Source organism: Sporothrix schenckii (genome assembly GCF_000961545.1).
Source record: "Sporothrix schenckii 1099-18 chromosome Unknown Cont42, whole genome shotgun sequence".
In the NCBI taxonomy this organism is placed as follows: Eukaryota; Fungi; Ascomycota; class Sordariomycetes; order Ophiostomatales; family Ophiostomataceae; genus Sporothrix; species Sporothrix schenckii.
The window spans coordinates 445,899-469,459 of record NW_015971143.1 but is presented as its reverse complement, the minus strand read 5'-3'; the positions used below and the strand labels follow the sequence as shown (position 1 = coordinate 469,459).

Sequence of the window (23,561 nt, the reverse complement as noted above, 5' to 3'; positions counted from 1 at the left end):
CTCCTTTATTTACTCAGTCAGTTCCTTTTGTTTCATTCACATCCTTTTGCAGTTGTGAAAAATCTTCACTTTTTTCACATTTCTTCTTCTTCCCAAAGGGGAGATCCCATGCCGTGAAAACGCTACTGCACACGCAGCCTTGTCAAGAAACACGCCGAATCGGCACAAGCTGTAAAACTCTGCGCACACAGATGCCCGCTACGGTGTGTTAGGCTACAACGTGCAGCATGCATGCAGCTTGAGAGAGTAGGGGCACCTGGGCACCTGTGCACCTGTGCACCTGGGTAGCCTTTTCTGCACGTCCTTTACTTTCCCGATGTCGCCTTTCCTGGAGGCGTGTTTTCTAATTTTCTCTGTTTTCAAAGGTACGGACCAGATGGCGCACTGGCTCGATCAAAATGAGAATGGAGACAACTAGACAACTACAGCAGCCTTTTTCGCCCTTGTTTTCATCTCCCCGGTCGTCTTGTTAGGGACTGGGACGGCTGAGAAGGCAGAGACAAAACACAAGTCAAAGAGGGAAACTGCAGGAATACCGAGACGTTGTTGCAAAACGGCCGTACGTGTAAAACAGAGTCTCATTTCCATGAAGGAACTGTGCGAGGGCACATCACATTCTCAGCACAAGGCAGAAGCACCTCGCACTGTCGATCTGTTAAGGTCCTTTGCTCAACGTGTCCTTCGTCTCCGTGAAATATGCACTGTTTTCATTGTTTTCGCCAACGAATAAACTGATCTCCTTTGCTTCGTTCCCTGTTCGTCGTGAAATCCATGTTCCCCCATTCTTGCCAAAGATCCCTGCTGTGGTCTGTTTCACAATCAAGATGAAGTAAGCCTGAAAGAAGAGTCAAATTGCTCGCGTTGTTTGGTCCAACCAAGTTATGAAAGACGCCGAACAGACGAAGAGACTTGCCGCTTCCGCGGCGGCTCGTTGCACGCCTGATTGCCATCGGGCGGTTGGCCGTACGTGCCCCTGCTCTTCTGGAAGGAATAAGAAGGCCTTCCAACGCCCGCAGAAGCGGCAAGGATGGCCCATGCTGTTTCGGCTGCACCTGGTGGGGGGACCAAATGCCTCGTCCTTTTGGTCATTTTGGTCATTTTCTCTCGTCGTAGGATGCCAACCTTTTGCCCAAAACAACGGCAGATGCACATGCAGTGCATATTTGCAAAGTCTGATGGGCCGTTTGTTTCGGGATGCTTGTATGCTTGGTACTATTTTTTTTTTTTTTTGCTTGGGGGTTTGCTCCACGTTGGGTTTCATTCCGTCCCTCATCGACGCCATTCGTCGAACTGTTCAGTCGTCTTTTTCGTCACCGTGCCTGGTCAAGGATTGGCTCAGACGCGGCCAAGGCAGCAACAGGAAGAGAGGATGACAAAGACAGAAGCAGAGCAGATGCACTCCATCCATACCCTGATGCATCAATTGCCTGGTTGTGATCGCCCGCGTCTCCACTTTTCTCTCTTACAACGACTTCAACGACACGGCCTGACGACGACGTTACGTTTTTCCCATGTCACTGACATCCTCAGCCGTGTTTTGCTCCTCGGAAGGCCCGCAGGCGGCACAGGCACCAACCGGACCAGTCTCAAGGTGCTGAGCGGGACAGAAAGAAGGCTGTCGCCCCTGTCGACGCCTATATTTTGTGTAATTGTATACACGTCGTAGGAAGCTGCTTTTTGTCAACTCCTTGGCTTTCGAATTTTGTGGGACCGTGTCGTCCAAGGAGCAGTGATACGTCGTGTATCAAGAGGAGGGGAGATGGCTTGACAATGGCTGAAAATGGGCGACAATGTCTGCACAAAAGCTCTGTGCTGCCACTTTTCTTTCTTTTGTGTTCAACGTGTTGAATTGTTGTTCCATTTGTGACTCCATGTTCTCTCTCTCCATTGCTGGTTCCTGTCAGACTCGTGCAAGGCATGTATGGTGTGCTTTGGTGATCAAAAGGCCGACTGCCTGACTGCATATTGCAGTGACCTCCCGTTTTCCGAATAGGAAGAAACCGAGAGCAGCACGCCTTCAATGCCCTTCTTGCATGGCGCTGGATGCGCACCTTCTTTGAACCAACCACTCAGAAACCGGTAAGCTGTGGAGTGAGCTGACGTGGTCGCCTCCGAGCCGATAACTCGACGTGCCAGGATGCATCCTTGTGTGCGAGGCCTTTTCGGCGGTGCTGCTGTCGGAGGACTTGCTGCTTGGTGTTGTCTTTGTGCCGCACATGTTATGCAGAGAACCAGTTAGGAATCCATCGGCGTGAAAACGAAAAGCGAATGGACAGCAGCAAGGATATGCATGTGCACAGTGCGGTGGTTTGTTTCGTGAATGGAATACAACGAATTTTCATGCCCAAAGAGCATCCACTGCGGCGCATGCCACCACTGTCGTGCGTCGTAAAACGTAACACCACGCGAATGATGCCATGTCCTTCCGGAGATCACCCATCGCGGCCCCCTGCATCGTTCATGTGGAGCTCGTTGTGCCTTGTGCGCCTCTGTCTACGCCTCTTGTATTGTGTGCTGCTGTGCCTGTGCCCATGTGTCTGCCGTACAATGGATCCAAGGCATTCGCCTTCACGCTCTCGCTTTTGCTTTGTCGTCCCGTGGTTTTGCTCCAACTCCTCTGTCCTGCGTTTTCGGCACCGCGGGCTGACCATTTCGCGCACCTTTGTCCCCCAACACGCCTTCGTTTCTGATAGGAGCGGGATGTATTTTTCTGTTTCTCTTTCAATGTGTGACGTTCTCGAGTGCCAGTCGCGTGTGCTCGTGCGCCGTGCAATCGATACACTGTATGGGGCACTGAGGTGTATCAGAGTATGCGTCTCTGGACAAAAGTGTAATATTATGTGCGTGGCTGATTCCGCGGCACAGTCAAGCCATTGGCTGATGCCATGGTTGGCTTACCTTGGGCAACAGGCGAAGTAAAAGAAGGAGGTAGAAGACAGTTGCGGAACGCGTCCGACTCGCTGGAGTCGAACAAGGCCTGTTCCATGCTCTTACTCCATGAGCTGTCTTTTGCCGGGGACAAAAAAACCGCATAGAGACAGCTTTCAGAAAATGCTGCTTCCTTGAATCCTTGAGACATCTTATGCCCAGCTAAGCACTGCTTAAGTTTGACACTTATTCTGACTCAACGCCTTCTGGATCCGTGTGTTGTTATTCATTCTCTGATGTTGCTTACCCGTCGTTCGACAAGACAGACTCGTAGCAGAACACACACACACAAATAAGACAACGCCATATGCAAAGCATCGACGGCAAGTAGCAGACACGCCCGTCGGCCTGTGTCGCCGGATATGCCTTGTTCCCAAATGTCGATGCATTATGAGTGTTATGGGTACACTCTCGTTTGTAACCTGCAAGTGTAGTGTGCGACACTGCTGGTGCAGCCTCCCGGTCACGACGAGCGACGCACATGTACGCGCATGTGCTTCGTCTGGAGCTGGTTTCCGTAGTAGATTATGAAATGGGTGGTGTATCTGTATCGGCGATGCTGCCTCGAGGTCGAACTTGAACTTCGGTGCGCACAATGCTCCAAACGAACTGGCACTGGATTCCAGTCAACGAACACTGTCAAAGTGATAAGTACCTCACAGCAAGTAAAGGTGCTGACAATTGACAAAGTTTACAAACGCCAGCAAGACCTTGCCCCTTCCGGTGTCTTGCGACGGCCGGGGATGGAAAGAAGGCATATGTCATGGTCGTCTTGCGGCATCGTGGGGAATAATGTCGATAAGAGACATTCGTCTTATGGAGAAAGGTGCTCGCAAAGCAAGCAAGGACAGACAGAGAGAGAGAGAGAAAGGGAGACATATGGCAAAGTTGTCAGCTGCCCGCTGCACGGCAAAATTGCCCCTAAGGCGTCTGTGTAGCCTGAAATTCTGAGGTCTGGAGTTTGTGGTATCGCAGGATGCAGCAGCAAGCGAGGGGTTAGGCATGACTTGGAGGGCCTACATTGGCACTGTTCTTGCTTTGCTTTGTTGTGTATCGATGTAGCTATTGCTGTGTTGAACAAGATTCGAGACAGAGAGCTCCAGAGCATCGTTCCTCAAACATCAAAGCACACGACCATCCTGTCCAAGTCCGACGACGTCCACTCAAGACGTTTGAATTCGCTGGACATCAATTTGTTAGATATGTGCTCATGCACATCTTTCATGCAGAGACTGTTGCCGTCTACTCGACCTTTAGCACCAGCTGGTCAAAGCCCCTGGCGACGGCGTCCTCGCCGCCTGCCGCCGCAATCTCAAACTCGAGATCCGGCTGCGCCTCACGGTACAATATATGGGCATCGGCGCCCATCCGCTCGTTGTATACCGCTTCCTCGTCGCTGACCAGGTGCTTTTTGAGGCCGTTGGCCGCTGCGGCCTCCACCTGCAGCTGGATCTTGCAGGACCGGTCCAGCAGCCCGAACAAGAACCCAGCCTCGTCCACCGTCTGGCCGACCGAGATCAGTCCGTGGTTGAGCAGGATGGCGCCCCGGTGCGCCGGCTGCAGCGCCGCTGCAATCCGCTCGCCCTCTTCGTCGGCAAACACAATGCCGCCGTACTGTGCGTACACGGCATGTTTGCCGTAGAACGTGCACACGTCCTGCGTCAGCATGTCCAGCGGCCGCCCAAACGCCGCCCACGCCCGGCCGGCAATCGTGTGCGCGTGGCACACGGCATGGGCATCGTGTGGCCGCGCACGGTGCACGGAACGGTGGATGAAGAAGCCCGCCGCGTTCGCCGTACGGCCCGCGGCCGCGGGGTTGCCGGAGCCGGCCATGAAGCGTCCCGTCTCAATGTCGAGCAGCACCATGTCGCCAGCGTTCATCATGCCAAAGTGGCGGCCGAGCGGGTTCATCCAGATACAACCCGGGAACTCGGGGTCGCGCACGGAGATGTGGCCGCTCTGGCCCTCGACGAAGCCCTGCCGCGCGAAGTAGCGGAACGTCGCCGCCATGTGGACGAGCGTGTGCCGGCGAGCCTCGACAAACGTTGGGAACGTGGGGATGCCTGCTCGAAGTCAGCAATCGTGTACTTTGCAAGTCGTGTCGTCGTGGTGGGACGGGCCTACCTTCCTGCTCGTCTCCGTGGGAGATGGCCCGGCTAGGAGACACAATTGCCTCCTCGGTCTTCCTGCCCGCGGCGGCTGCAGAGCCGTCTTCGATCGTAGCCGAAGGTGCCATGATGGAGCTCGGGAAGTTATGGCTTGAAAATGAATCAGTGAGAATAGTAGAAGTGAGCCTTTTTGATACGGAGACTTGTGCGAAGTTGCTGTTATCTCTCTCTTATTATGTCTTTCCCCTTCGTCTTCGTCTTCTCCCGTTGACCAGTGTGACAGGATATGCCGTCGACTGACGTTAGACTTTCAGCAGCGGAAATATCGTTTTGACCATTCGTCCGTGTTTGGTGGGATTTTTTGGTCACAGCACTGGTCTACTTGATAGAGAAGACAACTCGTGTTCGAGCTAGAAATGATGCGACGTACAGTCATGGGCACGTGGAGACAGTCAAGTGTCCATTGCGATGGTCGGCAAGGTGGTTGTTCGGCCTGCATCTGGCCAAGCCGATCCAACCCATCGAGACACTATGTAAATAGCGAGCCCTGATAGCGAGCGCACTGAGATGCGGGGTGTGGATTGCCCAAATCGCGAACGAGGAAGGTCCAACCGGCGTAAAGCGACTTCGGAAAGCAAACATCATTAAACGTGCTTTGTCACGTGTAATTTATTATCAAAGATCCTTATCGGAACTGCTTATCTTATCTCAGCGAGACTGCAACGGCCGCCGGACGTACCTTTAATCCGCCACCACCCCTCGCTGTTGGAGCAATTGCCTTCAGGGGGGGAGCACAGCGGTAGCTCTGGCTGGCGGCGAATCACTTTTTTTCTAGCGTTTGTGTCTGGAGGCTTCGGCGGGGCCATCTCCTATTATTTTCAACGACCCGCGATCGAAACTAGGCAAACGCATATCGAGACGCACGTCAAGACAGCACTTGCTCTACTCTGCCTCGTTCTTTTTTTCTTGTCTGTTTTTCCATACCCGATATTGCTCGTCTTGCCTGAACATATTGTACACGACTGCATAGTGTCCGTGTCGTCTTTTCGACTTGTTTTCCCCCCAGGCGACTTCGACTTCGTCAGCGGCCTGAAGCTATTTCAAAGCTTCTTTCTTCCGACTCCACGACCACCCAACAGAGCCCCTTTACCAAACAGCAAGGATGCAGGCCCCCGTGCTGGTGATGAGTATGTATTGCAACATTGGAGGAGTGCATGAGGCTTCTCGGAGCTTGTGAGGAGCTTTCTGGAGCTTGCTCGTCTGGAAGGGTCTCTAGCTACCCCGTGACCGCCGCTCTGCATCTCCTCTCCTGCGACAGACGACAGAGGACAGACAACTAACTGCTGCTCTTTTTCTTTTGCACAGACACCGGAGGCGGTGAGAGACAGACTGGCCGCAAGGCGCAGCTGTCCAACATCGCAGCGGCCAAGACGGTCGCCGACATCATTCGGTCGTGCCTGGGCCCCAAGGCCATGCTCAAAATGCTGCTCGACCCAATGGGCGGCATTGTCCTGACCAACGACGGCCACGCGATTCTGCGCGAGATTGAGGTGTCGCACCCGGCCGCCAAGAGCATGATCGAGCTGAGCCGGACACAAGACGAGGAGGTCGGCGACGGCACAACGACGGTCATCATCCTGGCCGGCGAGATCCTGGCCCAGGCGCTGCCACAACTCGAGCGCAACATCCACCCCGTCGTCATCATTTCTGCCTTTAAGCGCGCCCTCAAGGACGCGCTCGAAATTATAGAAGAGATCTCGCTCCCCATTGACATTGACGACGACAAGGCCATGTACGGCCTCATCAACTCCTCGATCGGCACCAAGTTTGTGTCCCGCTGGTCGAAGCTCATGTGCGACCTGGCCCTCAAGGCCGTCCGCACCGTCGTCTGGGACATTGGCAACGGCGGTCGCCCCGAGGTCGACATCAAGCGCTACGCACGTGTCGAGAAGGTGCCCGGCGGCGAGATCGAGGACAGCCGCGTGCTCGACGGCGTGATGCTCAACAAGGACATTACGCACCCCAAGATGCGCCGGACGATTGAGAACCCGCGCATCGTGCTGCTGGACTGCCCGCTCGAGTACAAAAAGGGCGAGTCGCAGACCAACATTGAGATCTCCAAGGAGGAGGACTGGAACCGCATCTTGCAGATTGAGGAGGAGCAGGTCAAGGCCATGTGCGACGCGGTGCTCGCCGTCCATCCGGACATTGTCATCACAGAAAAGGGCGTCTCCGACCTGGCACAGCACTACCTGCTCAAGGCCAACGTGACGGCCCTGCGCCGCGTGCGCAAGACGGACAACAACCGAATCGCCCGCGCCACCGGCGCCACGATTGTCAACCGCGTCGAGGACCTGCAGGAGTCGGATGTCGGCACCAAGTGCGGTCTCTTTGCGATTGAGAAGATTGGCGACGAGTACTTTACCTTTTTGACCAAGTGCACGACCCCCAAGGCCTGCACGATCCTGCTGCGCGGCCCGTCCAAGGACATCCTCAACGAGATTGAGCGCAACCTGCAAGACGCCATGGGCGTCGCCCGCAACGTCATGTTCAATCCCCGGCTGTCGCCCGGCGGCGGTGCCACCGAAATGGCCGTGTCCGTGCGGCTGGGCCAGCTGGCCAAGAACATTGAGGGCGTGCAGCAGTGGCCGTACAAGGCCGTGGCCGATGCGCTCGAGGTGATCCCGCGGACGCTGATCCAGAATGCCGGCCAGAGCCCCGTTCGCGTGATCACGGACCTGCGCGCCAAGCACGCCGAGGGCAAGAGCACCTGGGGCATCAACGGCGATGTGGGCACGTTGGTGGACATGAAGGAGTACGGTGTGTGGGAGCCGGAGGCGATCAAGGTGCAGAGCATCAAGACGGCGATTGAGGTATGTTTGCCATCCCTGCCATCCTTTTTTTTTAAAAAAAAAAATGGATTTGGACACGATGACCGCTAACATTTTGTGTTTTTCTCCCCTTTAGGCCGCCTGCCTGTTGCTGAGAGTCGACGACATCTGCAGTGCCAAGAAGGCACAACCAGGTGTGGGCACGGGTGCTGGTGGTGACGAATAGAGAGTCACTCGTAAGAGGGGGATGTTGCGCCTTGTCTCTGACAATCAACCACACAACCTTGCCGAGGTCAGCTAAAACGTGCGAGCTTGACGCAAACACGTGGGATTTACAATCTTTGAGGAAATCATGTGTGGAAGGCGGAGGAAAAGAGAAGGATGAAATAAAAAAAATAAACAACCGGTAAGACAAAACATATGGACTTTTTATTTTGAAATCGGCTGCCCAAGGCAGAACATAAATAGTTGCATTCATGTATAGTAGGGATGGCTTAGGCGTCTCGAGATGGTCACAAAGAAAATAATATCCTGTATCATTTTTGTGTCGCCTGACAAACGGCGTGCCTGGGTAATCTTTTGGAACTTCTTGTCGCCATGGACATGTGTCCTGCGCTCTCTCATTCGGTATTTCGATGTCCTTGTATGACACGGATCACAAATGGACCGCCCTCTAGGAAGACATTCGCGAACACATCTGTGCCGGTCGAGGTTGCCGCTTAATCTGCTTGACGTGCTCGACATGCTGATTCGTGGCATTCAACAGCGAGGATATCACGCTGACGCTGAGTGCGTAGTTGTCGGTTGTATGCTGTCTACGCTGCGCGGCTCTCAATCGTCATCGTCTTGGATAAGCAGGCCGGGTCCTTCAGCAGCCTGTAGCGGCTCTTGTGCAACTGGTGCTTGGCTTGTCCATCCGCTGGCACCGTTTGCTTTGCCAGATGCCCCGTTTGTTGCGCGGTTCTCGTCGTCCTTGTCGCCGTTTGCCGCCGCGGCGTTGGTACTCCTTTCGCTGTCCTCCTCGTCGTCACCGTCGCGCCCGACGCTTGGGCCGACGGGTTTTGAGGACGCCGCTGTTGATTGCACTTCTGCTGCACCACCACCGTTGCCGCCCGAGTTCTTGCCGCTCTTGGCTTTGCGCGCCTTTGCCTTTTCCCGCTTCTCGCGGTTGCGCTTCGTCTTCTCGTCGTCGCGTGCTTCGCGCTCGCGCTTCTCCTTTTCGAAATCAATGGCGTCCCGATCGCGTGCTGCGTCCTCCTCCAGCTCGCGCAACCGTGCATATTCCCGCCGCCGGCTCGCCTTGTATACGTGGAACTCGCCACTGCCAGCACCGGAGCTCGAGCCCTGCACGTTGGAGATGATCTCAGGGGGTGCACCCCCGCCCGAGCCTCGCAAGCGGGCGACATCCGCGGACACTGGGATTTTTATTGTCTGATCGGGCTTGGCAAACAGCGCATCCAGCCCTGCCGCCTGCGCAGATACAGGTGTCAGGGCGCGCTTCTTGACCGGCCGCTTTGAGCGCCGGTCGGCCGAGGTGGGGATCGATTCAGGGCCTTCGCCGGACATGGTGGGTACGCAGTAGAGGACGGTTACAATGGTTCGTGGGGGTAGAATCGACGGTCAAAAGTGAGGCTGCAATGACGAGAAGTCAGGGTGTTGAAAAAGACGATTGATGTTGACGTCGTGACTGTAGAAGGCAGAAGGTGAAAATACGCTTAGCCTAGCCGAGTGGAGCTGCACGTGATCGAACTCGAGATGGAGATAGCGCAGAGCGCACCAAAACTCGTGTAAGTCGTCAGTACGGCATCTCAAGATATCTTACCTCGTTTTGGCGCCCAGACTTTTTGAAAATAAGACCTGCGATACGCAGGACTTTCAATAGTAAGAGTTTTTTATCATTTCTCATGAGAATGTCAGTCTCTTGACCGTTCATGTACAACAGCCGCATCGAATTGTCCAGAAGCGAGTTCATGCACATTCCAACTGCTTCAAGTGAATTCGAACTCAGGACCAACACGTGAAGCGAAGAATCTGTCGTCTGTTATCAAACCTTCCCGTTTCGGTGGCTACCGTCTGTTTTCCAGTCGCATGATCGCAACAAAAGCCAGCACCGACAACGGCCTGCCCGCGACTTGCCGTTAACGCTGCAAGACCCCTGTAATTACATCGTATTGACGCCAAAACCAGCTGCCGCCTAGCACACACACCTCAAAGCAAACACGCCATTCGCTGTGCCTGCCCTTTGCCGCCGAACAAATCGCGCCAGTCCTCCAGCCCGACAACTCCCGCCGATCTAGGCCCCTTCCCCTGCACCTTCCTTGTGAACGACTGCCGCTGCTGGGGCAGGCCTGGCCGCACCTTCCTTCAGATGTTCATATTCGTTGGTTCCGGTTGGTTGTGGCAACAGCTCTTTCCCCAACCGTCTCATTGTCGCACTTTCCTTGGCAGAAAAAAAAAGAAAAGAAAATATAAGGCAACCCAATTTGTTTGCACTTTAATACCACGGCACATTGACTCACATCGTCAACACCACCACACCATCTACAAAAGGCCAACACCCAAGCTGCATCCTTGCGCCTACATCGACGCACCTTCAGCACTCTCCCTGCGGTTAATCCGGCGCAGCAGCGGGCCCTCTTCTGTGGCGTGTACGCCGCCTGTTGGCAGTTTTTCCTGTTCATTTCTTTATTTCCTTTCTTCGCCCTGACTGCTCTGTCTCGATCCAGTGCTCGTCTCACAGGTCGACGCTGGCATTCAGTTTGGCCAGGCTACGTAAGACCCGTCTCCTACCTTAACCGCCGCGCCCTCGGCCTAGCTTCAAACACTAGTCCCCCCAGGACGATAAAGTCGCCACAAGTACGAACGTCCAGACAAGCAACCGTCTTTTTCGTCAGACTACTTGCTGAGGTCCACATCGTCACCTCATACACACTTATTCGTCTCATACACCTCGCCTGTGAACCAAGCAACTCTGTTGATTCTCTCCCTTCCGGCATCGCTTCAAACCTGCTCCGACACTTTTCTTTCGTGCTGGAGTTTCCGTCGCGCTCAACCCGCGCTCTTCCTTGTTCTTCCCTGGTGTGACCTCTACCGACCATGGGAAAGCCGAGACTCCTCATTATTGTCAGACACGGCCAGTCTGAAGGCAACAGTACGTAACCACCGCGGGCAGTCTACTTGCTCCCGCTTCTCAAGTTTGCATGGTATGCTGACAACCTGCTTCCCACCGTAGAAAACCGTGACATCCACCAGACCATCCCGGACCACCGAGTTCGCCTGACCCACGAAGGATGGCAGCAGGCGTACGATGCCGGTCGCCGTCTGCGTGCCCTTCTGCGCGCCGACGATACCATTCAGGTCTTCACATCGCCGTATCGCCGCACGCGTGAGACCACGGAAGGCATTTTGCAGACGCTGACGTCAGACGACCCGGAACCCTCCCCGTTCAAGCGCAACAACATCAAAGTCTACGAGGAGCCCCGTCTCCGCGAACAGGATTTCGGCAACTTTCAGCCCTGCAGCGCGGAAATGGAGCGTATGTGGCAGGAACGTGCCGACTACGGCCACTTCTTCTACCGCATCCCCAACGGTGAAAGCGCCGCCGACGCCTACGACCGTGTCTCGGGCTTCAACGAAAGCCTGTGGCGCCAATTTGGCGAGGATGACTTTCCCAGTGTTTGTGTTCTCGGTACGTCTATTCTCCCCCCCCCCCCCCCCCCCCACGGCTTCCATACAGCAAGAGCTGACACCGTTAAGTCACACATGGTCTCATGTCACGCGTCTTCCTCATGAAGTGGTACCACTTTAGCGTCGAGTACTTTGAGGACTTGCGCAACGTCAACCACTGCGAGTTCCTCATTATGCGCAAGCAGGGGGACAGCGGCAAGTACAAACTCGAGAGCAAGCTCCGCACCTGGTCCGAGCTGCGGCGCGAGCGGGCCGCGCTCCTTAAACAGAAAGAGGAACTCGCTTCCAAGGAGAAGAGCGAAAAGGGAGACAAAGACAGCGCCAAATTGGAAAGGGCTGAATCTGGTTTGTCCTCCCCGTCCTCCACAGCATTGGTGCCGCAAAGACGATGGGGCGGCTGTCCTAATGGTTGCAATCACGATAAGAACTTCAAGATCCGTCCTGGACTCGCCGATTTAATTCTACGCGACGGGACCAACGTCTATGACAATGCCAATGGCAGCCCGCGCGCGTCGAAATCCACGTCGGCGATCAACAACCACGGCCACGGAAAAACCAGCGGCACTCCACCTTCGCTTTCTCGGCGGACCACCGCCGTGCGCCGCTTCCAGGTGGCTGGTTACAGCGACGACGACGATGGCGGTGATGGTGGCGATGAAGTGGACGACGACAACCGGCCCTCATCGCAGGCCTCGAACGACACGAGCAACGATGCGTCCAGCAAGAGCGCAATGCATGCCGCAAATGCAACTGGCAGCGGCAGTGGCGCAGCGGGTGGTTTGGCGCCTCCCCATATTGACATTACGCGTGCCCGCGAGGAGATTGTCTCGTCGCCCGACGCCACGCCCTCGTTTATCACGCCCGAGGACCGCCAGCGGGTTGTTTCGCCCGGCAGCTCGCCGCCACCCATGCCCAAGTCATTATTGCATATTGGGCGCGATTTCGGCGGGACGTACAGTGGACACACAAGCGACGCCGACTCGTCTGAGGACGACCGCGTGCGGCACCGCATGGCACACTTGAAGCTGCACGCTGGCAGCTCCACGGAGTCGGGTGCGCAGTACACGCGCAGCCACAGTCACGGCCACGGCCACAACTATTATGGCAGTCACAGCAGCGACAGGTTCGTGTACGGCACGCTTGATGCCGTTGCTGCGTCTGCCACGATGCCGCGCAGTGGTACAAGCAAGACGGAGGCTGCGGCGGCAGTGTCTACGCTGCAAGGCGGACCCATGTCGGCCGGTAGTGTGGGTGGTGGCTCGTCCAACCTGAGCAACATTCGCAAGAAACGCACCAAGAACATGGCCAACCGCTTGGGCGACGCGCCGTACTGCAGCGACTGCGACCACGACCACGATCACGATCACGATCACGACCACGACCACGACCACGGCGACACCACGGACGTGGGTGCTGACGAGTTGCACGCGACCGATGAGCTTCTCAATGCGGATGTCGTCCTCATCGACTCGAACGGAGACGATGCGACCGACGTCGACCCTGACATGGCCCAAGCGGAGCGCGATGACAAGAGCATCCAGGGCAGCGTCTACTGAACTCGCCGTTGGCTTGTCATCCTCGATCTGTTTTCTTACTCTATCTGATTGGACTTCTCTAGACTGCTCCCAGCCTGACCCCTTGCTTTGTTTCCTGTTTTCCCCTCCAATTTTGCGTAAATTTCTCTCACGACAACGATACCTGGATCATGTTAGCGCCAACAGCCTCGTTTTTATCTAGATTGCAAACTTCATAGCGTAGTGTTTTTTTGGCCCGCTGAATCGATTTATTTTGAATTTACAACTGCCTCTAGCATCGATGGAATTCACAACGATAATTTACCGCACAATACTAAAAAAAGGACAAGTTCCATATCCGCGTGGAACAATGCAAGAGCATCTGCAAATTGGCGGCAAGGCTGTGAGGCTGGCCAGGCTATTTTAAAGTGGCGAAGAGAATCACGTGGAGATAACAGAGATAAGAGATAAGTGAGTAGAAACAAAAAAAAGTTCGGATCAGCCTTGCGGTTTTCATGGTGAATTTTCTCTGTTTGCGAAATCGAGCAGCTGTCCCAAGCGGCTGTGTCTCACAGTTTCCAGCCTGTTTGTGACGACTTCTTTGCCTTTGACCTCCTCCCTTCCGTCATTTCAATTTGAGGATCGTTGCATCAACGCCCACCAGGCAGATGGCGCCTCCGGCTGGCAGAAACGGCTTCGTCTTCCGCCGCGAGGAGGAGCGGAAAGCGGAGGAGGTGGCCGAGGCACTGTACGCAGAGTACGACGCGGGCAAGCCAGGCGCAAGCCGTCCCACCGTGTCGATGCTGGTTGGGCAATTGCAACAGATCCGGAACCACGCCATTGCCCGGCAAAAGAAAAAGTACCTGGAGGCGCTGGCGTCCAAAGTGCTCGACGACCGTCTGGGCGCAGCCATGGCGGCACAGGCGATGCAGGCGGCGGAGAAGGCGAACGAGTCTGCGGCGGCGGCCAAACGAGGCACAACAGACACAACAGCGACATCACAACCAACGTCGTCCACCGACGCGCAGGCAACGGCTGCGGCACATGACGGTACAACGGCGATGGATACAGCAGCCGATGGTGTGGCTGCGCCCGAGGGCGAGGCAGCAGCAGAGGGGGACGCCACAGCAACATCCGCACCGACGGGAAAACGGATACGGCGGGCGGGCGTCGAAGGCGGTGCAGCCAACGGTCGCATTGTGCGAAAGCGGAAGCGGCGGCGGCACGACGACAGCAGTGATGGGGATGTCGGAAGCGACAGCGACAACCGAGAGCACAAACAAAAGGGCGCCGTCGTACCCACAAAACTGCCGTCCGACGGACCGACGTTTGCAGACGTTGCCGGCATGGACGACATCCTCCGCGACCTGATCCGGCTGGTGTGGATGCCACTGCGGCGCGGGTTCGATTTCAAGGACAGCGGCTCGCGGCCCAACGAGGCCGTGTTGCTGTACGGGCCGTCCGGCTGCGGCAAGACACTGCTGGCCAACGCCGTGGCCGCCGAGGCGCGCGTCCCGTTTTTCTCCGTGTCGGGCCCCTCGCTGGTCGGCGGCATCAGCGGCGAGTCCGAGACCAACATCCGCGCCATCTTTGACGAGGCCGTGCGGCAGGCGCCGAGCCTGATTTTCCTCGACGCCATTGAGGCGCTGGCCAGCAAGCAGGAGGCGTCCGGCAAGGGCCCCATGGAGATGCGCATGGCGCTGACGCTGACGAGCTGCATCGACCGCCTGAATGCGGAGGCCAACACGGGCAAGTACGTGATTGTGCTGGCCGCGACCAACAAGGCCGACAGCCTGGATCCGCTGGTGCGGCGGCGGTTCGGCGTGGAGATTGCGGTGCGGATGCCGAGCCAGGATGCGCGTGCGCGCATCTTGCAGACGATGACACGCGGCATGCAGTTTGCCGAGGACGTGGACCTCAAGGCCATTGCGCGCATGACGCCCGGCTTTGTCGGCGGCGACCTGCAGAACGTGGTCAAGACGGCGCAGCGCAACTACATGGATGCCAAGCTGGACGCCGTGCTTCGCCGCCTACGGGCGACGGCGGCGGGGCCGGAGCAGATTGGACAGGGTGGCGGGTCCGCATGGCCGGAGGGCGAGGCACAGGAGGATACACGGATGACTGTGTCAGCACTGTCGACACCAAACGACGCCGAGACGGTGCCCGATGTGCAGCGGGACATTCGTCTGCTGAATGCGCACGAGGACGAGCGGTCGCTGGCGGCCGCTGCCATGGGCGTTTCAACGGCCGCTTCGACGACGGCCGCCTCCGGCGACGATGCGGCGACACGCGCGGCAAACGGGATACTGGAAACAGCGGCACCGCGCGCAGAGGGCATCACATCGCAGAACTTCCGCGACGCCGCGTTGTCGGTGCTGCCGGCCGCCAAGCGCGAGGGCTTCAGCACCATCCCCAACACGACCTGGAAGCAGGTCGGCGCCATGGAGGTCCTGCGCAAGAAGCTGGAAATGTCGATCATCGGCCCCATCCGGTACCCGGACAAGTACGCCGCCGTCGGCCAGAAGCCCATGGGCGGTATTCTGCTGTGGGGACCCCCCGGCTGCGGCAAGACGCTGGTGGCCAAGGCCGTGGCCAACGAGTCCAAGGCCAACTTCATCTCGATCCGCGGCCCCGAGCTGCTCAACAAGTGGGTCGGCGAGTCGGAGCGCGCGCTGCGCGAGCTGTTTGAGCGGGCGCGGGCCATGGCGCCGTGCATCATCTTCTTTGACGAGATGGACGCCCTGGCCGCGAAGCGCGACGACGCGCGCTCCGACGGCAGCGCGCGCATTGTCAACACGCTACTAACGGAGTTGGACGGCGTGGTCGACCGCACGGGGCTGTTTGTGATTGGCGCGACGAACCGGCCGGACATTATCGACCCGGCCCTGAAGCGGCCCGGCCGCCTGGGCGAGAGCATCTTTGTTGGGCCGCCGACGGCCGAAGACCGCGTGGCGATCCTGCAGACGCTGTACCGCAACGCGATCCCGGGCGATCCAGACATGGCTGCGACGATGGACGTCATTCACGGCGTGGCCATGGATGCACGGTGCACTGGGTTCTCGGGCGCCGACCTGGACCACCTGCTGCGGACTGCGGGTAAGAACAGTCTCGACCGGACCGGCCTGCACAGCGCAGAGATGCCGAAGATCACGGCCGACGACTGGGAGGAGGCGCTTGCAGAGACGCAGCCGAGCACGAGCCTCGCAGAGCTGCGGCGGTACGAGAAGCTGCACTAAGACGAGGGGATGGTGTGTAGCGGTACATATACTACAATATACCTGTATTTATATAATATCATTGCGAACTACATATGCACATCTCACAAACATCAGTATGCAGATTATGTAAAGAGGGGAGAATGTGCTTGTTTGTTTGATTAGAAGGCGTCAACCACGAAAAAATGAACAGTCTTTCATGGTAAGCCAGCCTTGGAAAATAAAGTCAGAGCGTAACGAGGTCTCTAAATCTCAACGAATTAACGCAACAGAGAAAAGAACGAGAAACAAAGTCCAACACCTCGACTCGGTCTCCAAACAGTCCCTTGTGTAAATCATCATTTATATATCCGGTCGTTCGCCTTCCAAGGTCATAAGAAAGCTCGTCCTGGAATGCTGTGTTGCCTCATTGTCCCATTTCTTATATCTCGTGCATCTGTTTCTATTCGGCCCTGTCTAATATGGTGGGTTCTGTGTATGCCGATCCGAGAAAGGAGGTGGTCCGGGAGGCCCGTTTGCTGGTGCTCACCGCCTGTGCCTCTTCGTCTCGGTCCGGCTCTATCGAGTGGATGGGTGAAATTTTGTTGAAATATTTTTCGTATATAAATTGGTGCGGAATGGTTTCTTTTTATGCCGTCTTCCGTCGTCCGTCTCTTCCATCGCTACTGTTCGTACAACGCGCCGGGGTTCTTTTCATTTCTTTCAAATCGTCATCTCGGCCGAAAATGCAAAGCAAAAACGCATCAACGCCAAACAACCGTCGCCCGTCCTCCGTTGGGCCGCTTATGCGGTGGACTCCTTCAGGTAGCTGCAAGTTGTTAGTATACGGTAGTGATATGTGGTATCGGTAAACACAAGTGCGGAGGCCAGTAAACCTACGTGATCAGGTCGTTCCGGTCTTTGTCCTTCTTCAGGCCACCAAAGGCCATCTTTGTGCCGGGAATGTACTTCTTGGGGTTCTCGAGGTAGGTGAACTAGAAACGATGTTAGATAGGGCATGCCAAGACAATTGGCTCGCGACGACGTTTGGGGGTGAGAAGTTGGGGCCAACGTACCAGAGTGTCCTCGGCCCAAGTGATGCCCTTCTGCTTGTTGGCATCAGTGTAGGCGTAGCCGTCGACGGAGCCGGTCTTGCGGCCGAACAGGCCGTGCAGAGCGGGGCCGACCTTGTTGCCGCCGTCCTTCTCGACGGTGTGGCACTGAGCGCAGCGCGTCTTGAACAGGCTGGCGCCCTTCTTCGAGTCACCTGTGGTCCTGTGTTAGCAGTTTTTCGTTTTCATTTTCATAGTAGGAAAAGCCAAGGCAGCCAACAAGTCGAAAGCTGGCCCAAAGACCACCCCTGGTGCCGTCGCTCAAAGTCGCCCGTCCGGTCTGGTGTTGGAAGACAGTTTCCCCCGCTGCAATACTCTCAACGAGCGTGCAGAGTGATTCCCAGCTCTCATGCGCCGACCGCCCTCTCCAAGACATAAGCGTCAACAGCAGAGGCCCGGGACAGCTCCATAAGAGTTTGTTCCGCGGCCCTCGAGTTCCAGCTTCGTCAGGCTTGCGAGGACTGTGTGCACGGCGGAGTGGAGGCTTTTGGGCTTGCGGCGAACGGCGGTGAGACGCTTGGAGGGTGAGGGCGCAAACAGCGGGGGCGAGTAATGAGGGCGCATTGTGGCATGATGCTCTGGGCGGCAGCTTTCGACAATCGAGACCCAGACTTGCACGACGTTTTTTGGCGGCAAAACGAAGCTCCCCAGAGAAGGAAGCCAGAGTCGAGAAGAAAACAACTTACCCTTTCCGGCAGGCATTTTGTGTGATGCTGTGAGAGGTTGTAAAGAAAAAAGAAGTAGAGGAGAGTATGTGGGATTGGAATTGAAGCTGGTGGTGCGTAATTGAGTGCGTGGGAAGAAAAAGCGAAAGAGGAAGAAGAAGAGGGTAGAAAACGGAAGACGAGAAAAAGAAAAACAAATCGGGGAAAAAACAGGAGATCGAGGGAAGAAAAGAGGTTAGGCAGGACCAAACGAATAGACGCACAGGGTGACGGAATGGATTGGCCTCCCGGAGAAGGAGCAGCCAGCGCCCATGGCATGGCTCATGGGCCCGCCCCTTCCCTGCTTTGGCGGTGGTCCCTCACTGTACAGCGGCAGAGAGGCCTGCAAAACTAGCCCAAAAACGGCGCACAATCCCCGTCAGTGGCGGACTTGCCTCGGGGCGCGTGCTAGCGCATGCGCAGCCAATCAGCGGCGGCGCATTTGAACGTAGCTGACAGAAAAGGCAGGCGAGTCAGGTACCCACACCATCGGGAGAGGCCGGTAATAAAATTCTCTAAAAGAGCTCACTGAAGGACAGTTGGCTAAAAAAAAAAAAAAAAAATAGACGCTGCACCTGGTGTTGAGGCAACGAAAACGAGATTTTCTTCAGCACACAGAACCAAAAGCAAACACCGCGTTTTCGTAGATCCAGTTTTCAGTCCAGACTTTTCTAGCGGACTCCGAATTGGCGAATCGAAGCCTTTCTTTTTCACAGCAGCCTGGCAAAGGCACGACAGGCAAGAGGCTCGTCGGCTCAACAGCCTGCCATAGCGAGTACGTCGTAAGATCTTACCTTTGTGCCATTTTTAAGCCGTTGGCCATTTACCCCAGCAGTTTCCTGGTGCTGTTGGTGGTTTCTGTCTGAGGCATCCAAGCATATCTCGTATTTCGGACTGCTATCAGCACCGAGTTTCTTACATCGTACGATGGTATGGGTGTTTTGAGCACGGGAGGACTCACGGGGTCTGTCACTGGTGGATTCACAGACCACGTCGTATTAGAGGAAAAACAAAGGTTGCTTTCTTTCGTCACCACTAATATGCAACTATCCGATATGAGAACTGCTTGATCCAAAGCTCTCCGAACAAAGGCCGTCGTTGCGTGCAGGTCTGCACCCGCTTGGATTGGCCGTCGCAAAATTGACAAGGGCGGCCAATTGATCAAGTAGAGAGGACCTTTGGAGTTTTCTGCTTGCTTGACCCACGCTCGTCAATGCCGAGCATGGATCGTGATGTGGACGACTCGAGTCGATGGTCTACCACCTTGTGTGGCGCACGTGACACTACTTAGAGGTCAAGAGGTTTGGTGGGGCGGTCAATCGTTCCTCAATTTGCATTTTGTGCCCCTCTGCCAGCTGCAACGACCTCTAGTCCTCATCCTTCCTACCACCAAACCACAAGCAACGACCAGCATCCGGCGGCCATGGCTACGATTCCTCGATTCCTTTTACCCCGGCGCGGGCCCATGTGGCAGCAGCAGCGCACATTTGCGTCGCGGCTGTCGGCGACCGCCAGTCGGCCCGCGGCAAGATCGACGGCGTCCTCGACCAGCGGCTGCACGGGCGTCTTCCAGGGCGTCCGGCACGCCTCGACACGCCCGCCCAAGGCCGGCGGCGCTTCTACATCTACAGCCTCGCCATCGCCATCGCCGGCGGGTGGCAGCCCGGGACACATCCTCGAGAAGCCGGCCAAGTTCAACCCGCCGTCGCATGGCGCCCGCTTGCCACGGCGCAACGCCAATGCGCCCGCCGCCCAGCACTACGGCGGCGACCTGTCCGCGGCAGAACGCGCCGCGCAACGCACCCGCCAGTACCCGGGTATGATGGCGCCGCCGGGCACGTGGGCGCACTGGTTCTGGACGAGCCGCGGCTTCCACCTGGGCATCACCATGTCGACACTGGCCGCGCTGGCCGTCTTCACGCTCGTCGAGAACTTCCGGCGGACGTCGCCGTTTGTCGACATGCTGCCGACATGGCGCGAGGCGGTGCAGCACCCCATCCTGGCGGCCCGCACGACGCTGGAGGTGGTGCGGCTGACGGAGCACCACCGCGTGACTGTGATTGCCGAGCGGCGGCAGATGCGCGTGGACGACGTGGCAAAGCGCACCATGTACCGCAAGGCACACGGCCTGGACGAGACCGTGGGCTTTGGCAGCAACGGCGGCTGGTTTGGCGGTGACGGCAAAAAGAACCAGGGCCCTGTGCCACCGCCCCGCAACGAGGTGGACGATGCATCACCGATCCGCGGCGAGGCCCCCGTAGACGAACCTGCAGAGGCCGGGCCGCGGAAGAAGTTCCTCGGGATCTTTTAGGTGCCCCGTTGTCGGGGCCATATTGTATTTCTTCCTTCTCCATCCTCATGTGGCAATGCAATTGAGCGAGAGCACAACTACAGTGTACGAATATTGTTTTCTTAAAAAGACAATGTCAAATTTGGGCATTCAAAGCAACTGCAAATGTGTGCCACTGCAGTGTATCTGACAAACGTGAAAGTAAATGCACATGAAGACAATAGCTCTTGACGCCCAGTCTGCGGTTAATCCCAACCGTTTGCCGTTTCTCCAAAGATGCAGCAGCATAAAACAAATCGTCCAATCCCTCCCCTATACAATCTCGACGCCGTCCAGGCCTGCAAAGACCTCGTCAGCCACGCCTCCTTTTTGCAGGACCTTGTGCGTCATGGCCGCCAGCAGGGCCACTTTGGCACCGCCACGGGGTGCCCGCCATACGCCATAGACGTCTTCCGTCTCCGAGGCCAGGCGAGCCGTGGCAGCGGGCGGTTTGCCGTCTTGTTGTGCCGTTGGTGTTGGTGTTGCCTTGGGCTTGTTCGCGTCGGGGTCGTATGGTGATCCGGGAGCCGTGAGCCGAGAAGGCGGGTCAATGGTGCGAATGGCAAGCAGACGGAGGGAAGAGGAGGAGGAGGAGGAAGAGGAAGAAGAAGACGAAGAAGCCACTCGGCCGACCGAGACGGCCAGCACAGCATTGGCCACAGCCAGCTCCTCCGCCGTGGGGTCAAAAAGAATGTTGTCGCCGACGGTCATGACGAGCAGCGTAATGGGTGGCCGAGACTGTGTTGACTGTGTTGATGTTGATGCCGCCGCGCTATCTGACTGGGAGGTTTGCTCCTGTGCGTATAGGAATGTCGATGCATCCCAGTCGTCGTCAAAGAACGGGTCCTCGTCGCCCTCCGACACCAGCCGGGGCAGCCGCGTCGCCAGGAGCGCCAGATGCGTCGTCAGCGACAGCAGGGGCAGCGGGTAGGACAGCGGCGGCGAGATCAGCAGCACGTCCAGAAACAGCTTCCAGTGGAACCGCCGGTTGATGCGCAGTGCTTTTGTGAGCCCACCGTCCGCCAGCAGCGCCTCGGCCAGAAGAGCGCCCAGAAAGACCGTGCTCGCGTCGTCGTCGCGCACGCCTGGAATCTCGACCGTCACCTCGACCCACGACGGCGACGCATTGCCGCCCGAGCCACCACCGCTACCTCCGTTCTTAGCGCCCCCTTTTGTGCCTTCGCCGTCGCCGCCGTCGTCGTCGTCGGCGTCGGCCCACAAGCCGTCTTCCTCCTCCTCCTCTTCGTCATCGCCATCGCCCACGCCGCCCTCGCCTCGTCTTGTGCGTTCGACCTGTGCCTTGACGCCGACAATGGCTTCTGTCCCATCGGAAAAGCATATGCGAGCACTGCCATTCGCGCCAGGGAGCATGCCCGTCTCGGCGCGCAGGGGACGGAACTGTGCGGGTGTGCGCCCATCGGGGCGGATTGGTGGTTGTTGCGCCAGCGATGTATGGAGGAATGCCAGCTCGGCGGGCGACAGCAGCACGTGCTGCGTCGTGGCCATGGTTGCGATGCTTCGTTAAAAACTTGTAGCTGTGCGTTTTTCTGGTCGAACGCGCAATTGGGCCCCGGGTATCTCAATTCAATCGCATCTTCGTCTAATGGTCTTGATTCTGCTCTGCGGTAAAAAATGGCCTCGATAAAAGATAGTATGAACTTTTTTTGGTAGCTGCCGCCCCGCTACTCTGTTCTTGATTGGCTCTAGCCCTGAGAACATGGAGCTCTGGTCCGCTGTTTCTAGAGTGCAAGACAAGGCTGTAAGAGCCTCTTGGGACTCACTAGTGCCATCGTTGACATTCCGGGGCACAAACAAACATCAACGAATCCATGTCGTGCACATGCTGCTTCCAACGCTCACATCTAACAATCAAACGTCACCGATTTTCTCACACTTGTACCGCCGTGCGCCTGCCCACCAACACCCGGCAGCGTCTTCAGCAGACCCTTGAGCGCCTGCACCTGCGACTTGGCCGCCTCGCCCCACGTCTGGCCACGCGCCACCGTCGCGCGGCTGCGGGGGAACATCTGCAGCGCTGAGCGGCCCGTCTGGTTCAGTCCGCCCGCGGGCGCCGCCATGCCGGACACCAGGTCCTTTGCCTTGCCGCCGCCAGCTGCACCCCCATCCGCCGGTGTCTTGGGCACAATGATCTCATGCACCAGACTGTCGCCGTACACGCGGCCGTAGCGGAGGAGCTTGTGGGCCTCGGCGCGGTCCTGCTGCCAGGAGACCTGCACGGCGTCGACGCTCTTTGTCGTAGTACCGGCACCGCCGTTGTCGTTGCCGTCGCCGTCGCCAGCACCCATGAGGGTTTGCTGGAGGGCTTTGCCGGTCTCTTCGTAGCGGGCAAGAGTATCATGGAAAAGCACAAGGACGTCGCGCCCAGCGATGTAGAGGGGATGGTCGGCGACACCGAGGGACGCACCAATTGAGGATGTCTCGTAGGCGTCACGGATTCGCTCCAACGTTCTCTTGTTTTCCTTGGCTCTGTGCCCGCCATACGTATTAGAATCACCACAGTGCCACGTCCATGCGAACAAAAAAAAAAAAAAAAAAAAGCGTTCCACCCACACACGTACTTTGCCTCTTCGCCCCGGCTGAGCGTACCCATGGCCTTGTCGCGCCCGGCAGCCACAATGCCCTTTTCAAACGCAGTCACGTATTGCTTGACTCGGTCTGCTTCCTGGTCGCGGGCGCCAGCCTGCACAGAGGACCATCTGCCGTCTTGTTAGAGAGTACAAGGTCAACAGGAAGAGCAAAACACGTATTTGGAGAACCTACTCGGTGCCGTGACGTTTCTTGGCCGGAGCAGGACGGAACGAGTCGGCATCATCTTGCCTGAAGCCGTCAAGATCCGAGTCTTCCACAGACATATTGGAATTGGAATCTGGTCGGGTAAGTGAGAGTCCGTTAGCAGGGTCGAACAGGCGACAGCTGGAGACGTGGTCGAAAAGGAAGCAGTGTGACTTACAAGCTCGCTTTCTTCCCTTTGTCGGCGCCATCGTTAGTCGACTTATTCAGCCAAATTGGGTAGATGGGAGGTCTCGAAATGAGCCAAAGGCTTGATACAGAACGCAATGATGAAAAAAGACGAGGGAGGGGACATGAAAAGGGGGAAGCGTGGTCCGTTTTCTTAATTCTCTCGTAGAAGGTG

General features: G+C 56.9%; 11 protein-coding genes across 11 annotated transcripts; 4 read left to right on the top strand and 7 right to left on the bottom strand.

The window, feature by feature from the left end:
- Positions 1-655: 655 nt before the first annotated feature.
- SPSK_02032 (uncharacterized protein) lies at positions 656-1,089 on the bottom strand (the record flags this gene model as incomplete). Its single annotated transcript, XM_016728930.1, has 2 exons — positions 656-835; positions 898-1,089. 2 exons carry the CDS (start codon positions 1,087-1,089, stop codon positions 656-658), a joined length of 372 nt encoding a protein of 123 aa, XP_016589680.1.
- Positions 1,090-2,432: 1,343 nt separating this feature from the next.
- On the bottom strand, positions 2,433-3,079 carry SPSK_01964 (uncharacterized protein; the record flags this gene model as incomplete). Its single annotated transcript, XM_016728862.1, has 2 exons — positions 2,433-2,818; positions 2,899-3,079. The coding sequence occupies 2 exons, from the start codon at positions 3,077-3,079 to the stop codon at positions 2,433-2,435; spliced, it is 567 nt and encodes a 188-aa protein (XP_016589679.1).
- Positions 3,080-4,170: 1,091 nt separating this feature from the next.
- Positions 4,171-5,164, bottom strand: SPSK_01857 (aldolase; the record flags this gene model as incomplete). Its single annotated transcript, XM_016728756.1, has 2 exons — positions 4,171-4,991; positions 5,053-5,164. 2 exons carry the CDS (start codon positions 5,162-5,164, stop codon positions 4,171-4,173), a joined length of 933 nt encoding a protein of 310 aa, XP_016589678.1.
- A 1,034-nt stretch (positions 5,165-6,198) lies between these two features.
- SPSK_01576 (T-complex protein 1 subunit gamma) lies at positions 6,199-8,093 on the top strand (the record flags this gene model as incomplete). Its single annotated transcript, XM_016728485.1, has 3 exons — positions 6,199-6,223; positions 6,402-7,909; positions 8,004-8,093. The coding sequence occupies 3 exons, from the start codon at positions 6,199-6,201 to the stop codon at positions 8,091-8,093; spliced, it is 1,623 nt and encodes a 540-aa protein (XP_016589677.1).
- A 605-nt stretch (positions 8,094-8,698) lies between these two features.
- Positions 8,699-9,433, bottom strand: SPSK_01942 (uncharacterized protein; the record flags this gene model as incomplete). The annotated part of the gene is made up of 1 exon (XM_016728840.1): positions 8,699-9,433. The coding sequence occupies one exon, from the start codon at positions 9,431-9,433 to the stop codon at positions 8,699-8,701; it is 735 nt and encodes a 244-aa protein (XP_016589676.1).
- Positions 9,434-10,963: 1,530 nt separating this feature from the next.
- SPSK_01528 (phosphoglycerate mutase family domain protein) lies at positions 10,964-13,110 on the top strand (the record flags this gene model as incomplete). Its single annotated transcript, XM_016728439.1, has 3 exons — positions 10,964-11,018; positions 11,040-11,555; positions 11,624-13,110. The coding sequence occupies 3 exons, from the start codon at positions 10,964-10,966 to the stop codon at positions 13,108-13,110; spliced, it is 2,058 nt and encodes a 685-aa protein (XP_016589675.1).
- A 626-nt stretch (positions 13,111-13,736) lies between these two features.
- Positions 13,737-16,304, top strand: SPSK_01467 (ribosome biogenesis ATPase; the record flags this gene model as incomplete). Its single annotated transcript, XM_016728379.1, has 1 exon — positions 13,737-16,304. One exon carries the CDS (start codon positions 13,737-13,739, stop codon positions 16,302-16,304), a length of 2,568 nt encoding a protein of 855 aa, XP_016589674.1.
- A 762-nt stretch (positions 16,305-17,066) lies between these two features.
- SPSK_01853 (uncharacterized protein) lies at positions 17,067-18,076 on the bottom strand (the record flags this gene model as incomplete). Its single annotated transcript, XM_016728752.1, has 4 exons — positions 17,067-17,091; positions 17,163-17,257; positions 17,339-17,529; positions 17,761-18,076. The coding sequence occupies 4 exons, from the start codon at positions 18,074-18,076 to the stop codon at positions 17,067-17,069; spliced, it is 627 nt and encodes a 208-aa protein (XP_016589673.1).
- A 1,425-nt stretch (positions 18,077-19,501) lies between these two features.
- Positions 19,502-20,389, top strand: SPSK_01888 (uncharacterized protein; the record flags this gene model as incomplete). The annotated part of the gene is made up of 1 exon (XM_016728787.1): positions 19,502-20,389. The coding sequence occupies one exon, from the start codon at positions 19,502-19,504 to the stop codon at positions 20,387-20,389; it is 888 nt and encodes a 295-aa protein (XP_016589672.1).
- A 291-nt stretch (positions 20,390-20,680) lies between these two features.
- SPSK_01779 (exosome complex component RRP42) lies at positions 20,681-21,913 on the bottom strand (the record flags this gene model as incomplete). Its single annotated transcript, XM_016728682.1, has 1 exon — positions 20,681-21,913. One exon carries the CDS (start codon positions 21,911-21,913, stop codon positions 20,681-20,683), a length of 1,233 nt encoding a protein of 410 aa, XP_016589671.1.
- A 356-nt stretch (positions 21,914-22,269) lies between these two features.
- Positions 22,270-23,409, bottom strand: SPSK_01807 (uncharacterized protein; the record flags this gene model as incomplete). The annotated part of the gene is made up of 4 exons (XM_016728709.1): positions 22,270-22,894; positions 22,987-23,124; positions 23,189-23,294; positions 23,379-23,409. The coding sequence occupies 4 exons, from the start codon at positions 23,407-23,409 to the stop codon at positions 22,270-22,272; spliced, it is 900 nt and encodes a 299-aa protein (XP_016589670.1).
- Positions 23,410-23,561: the final 152 nt, after the last annotated feature.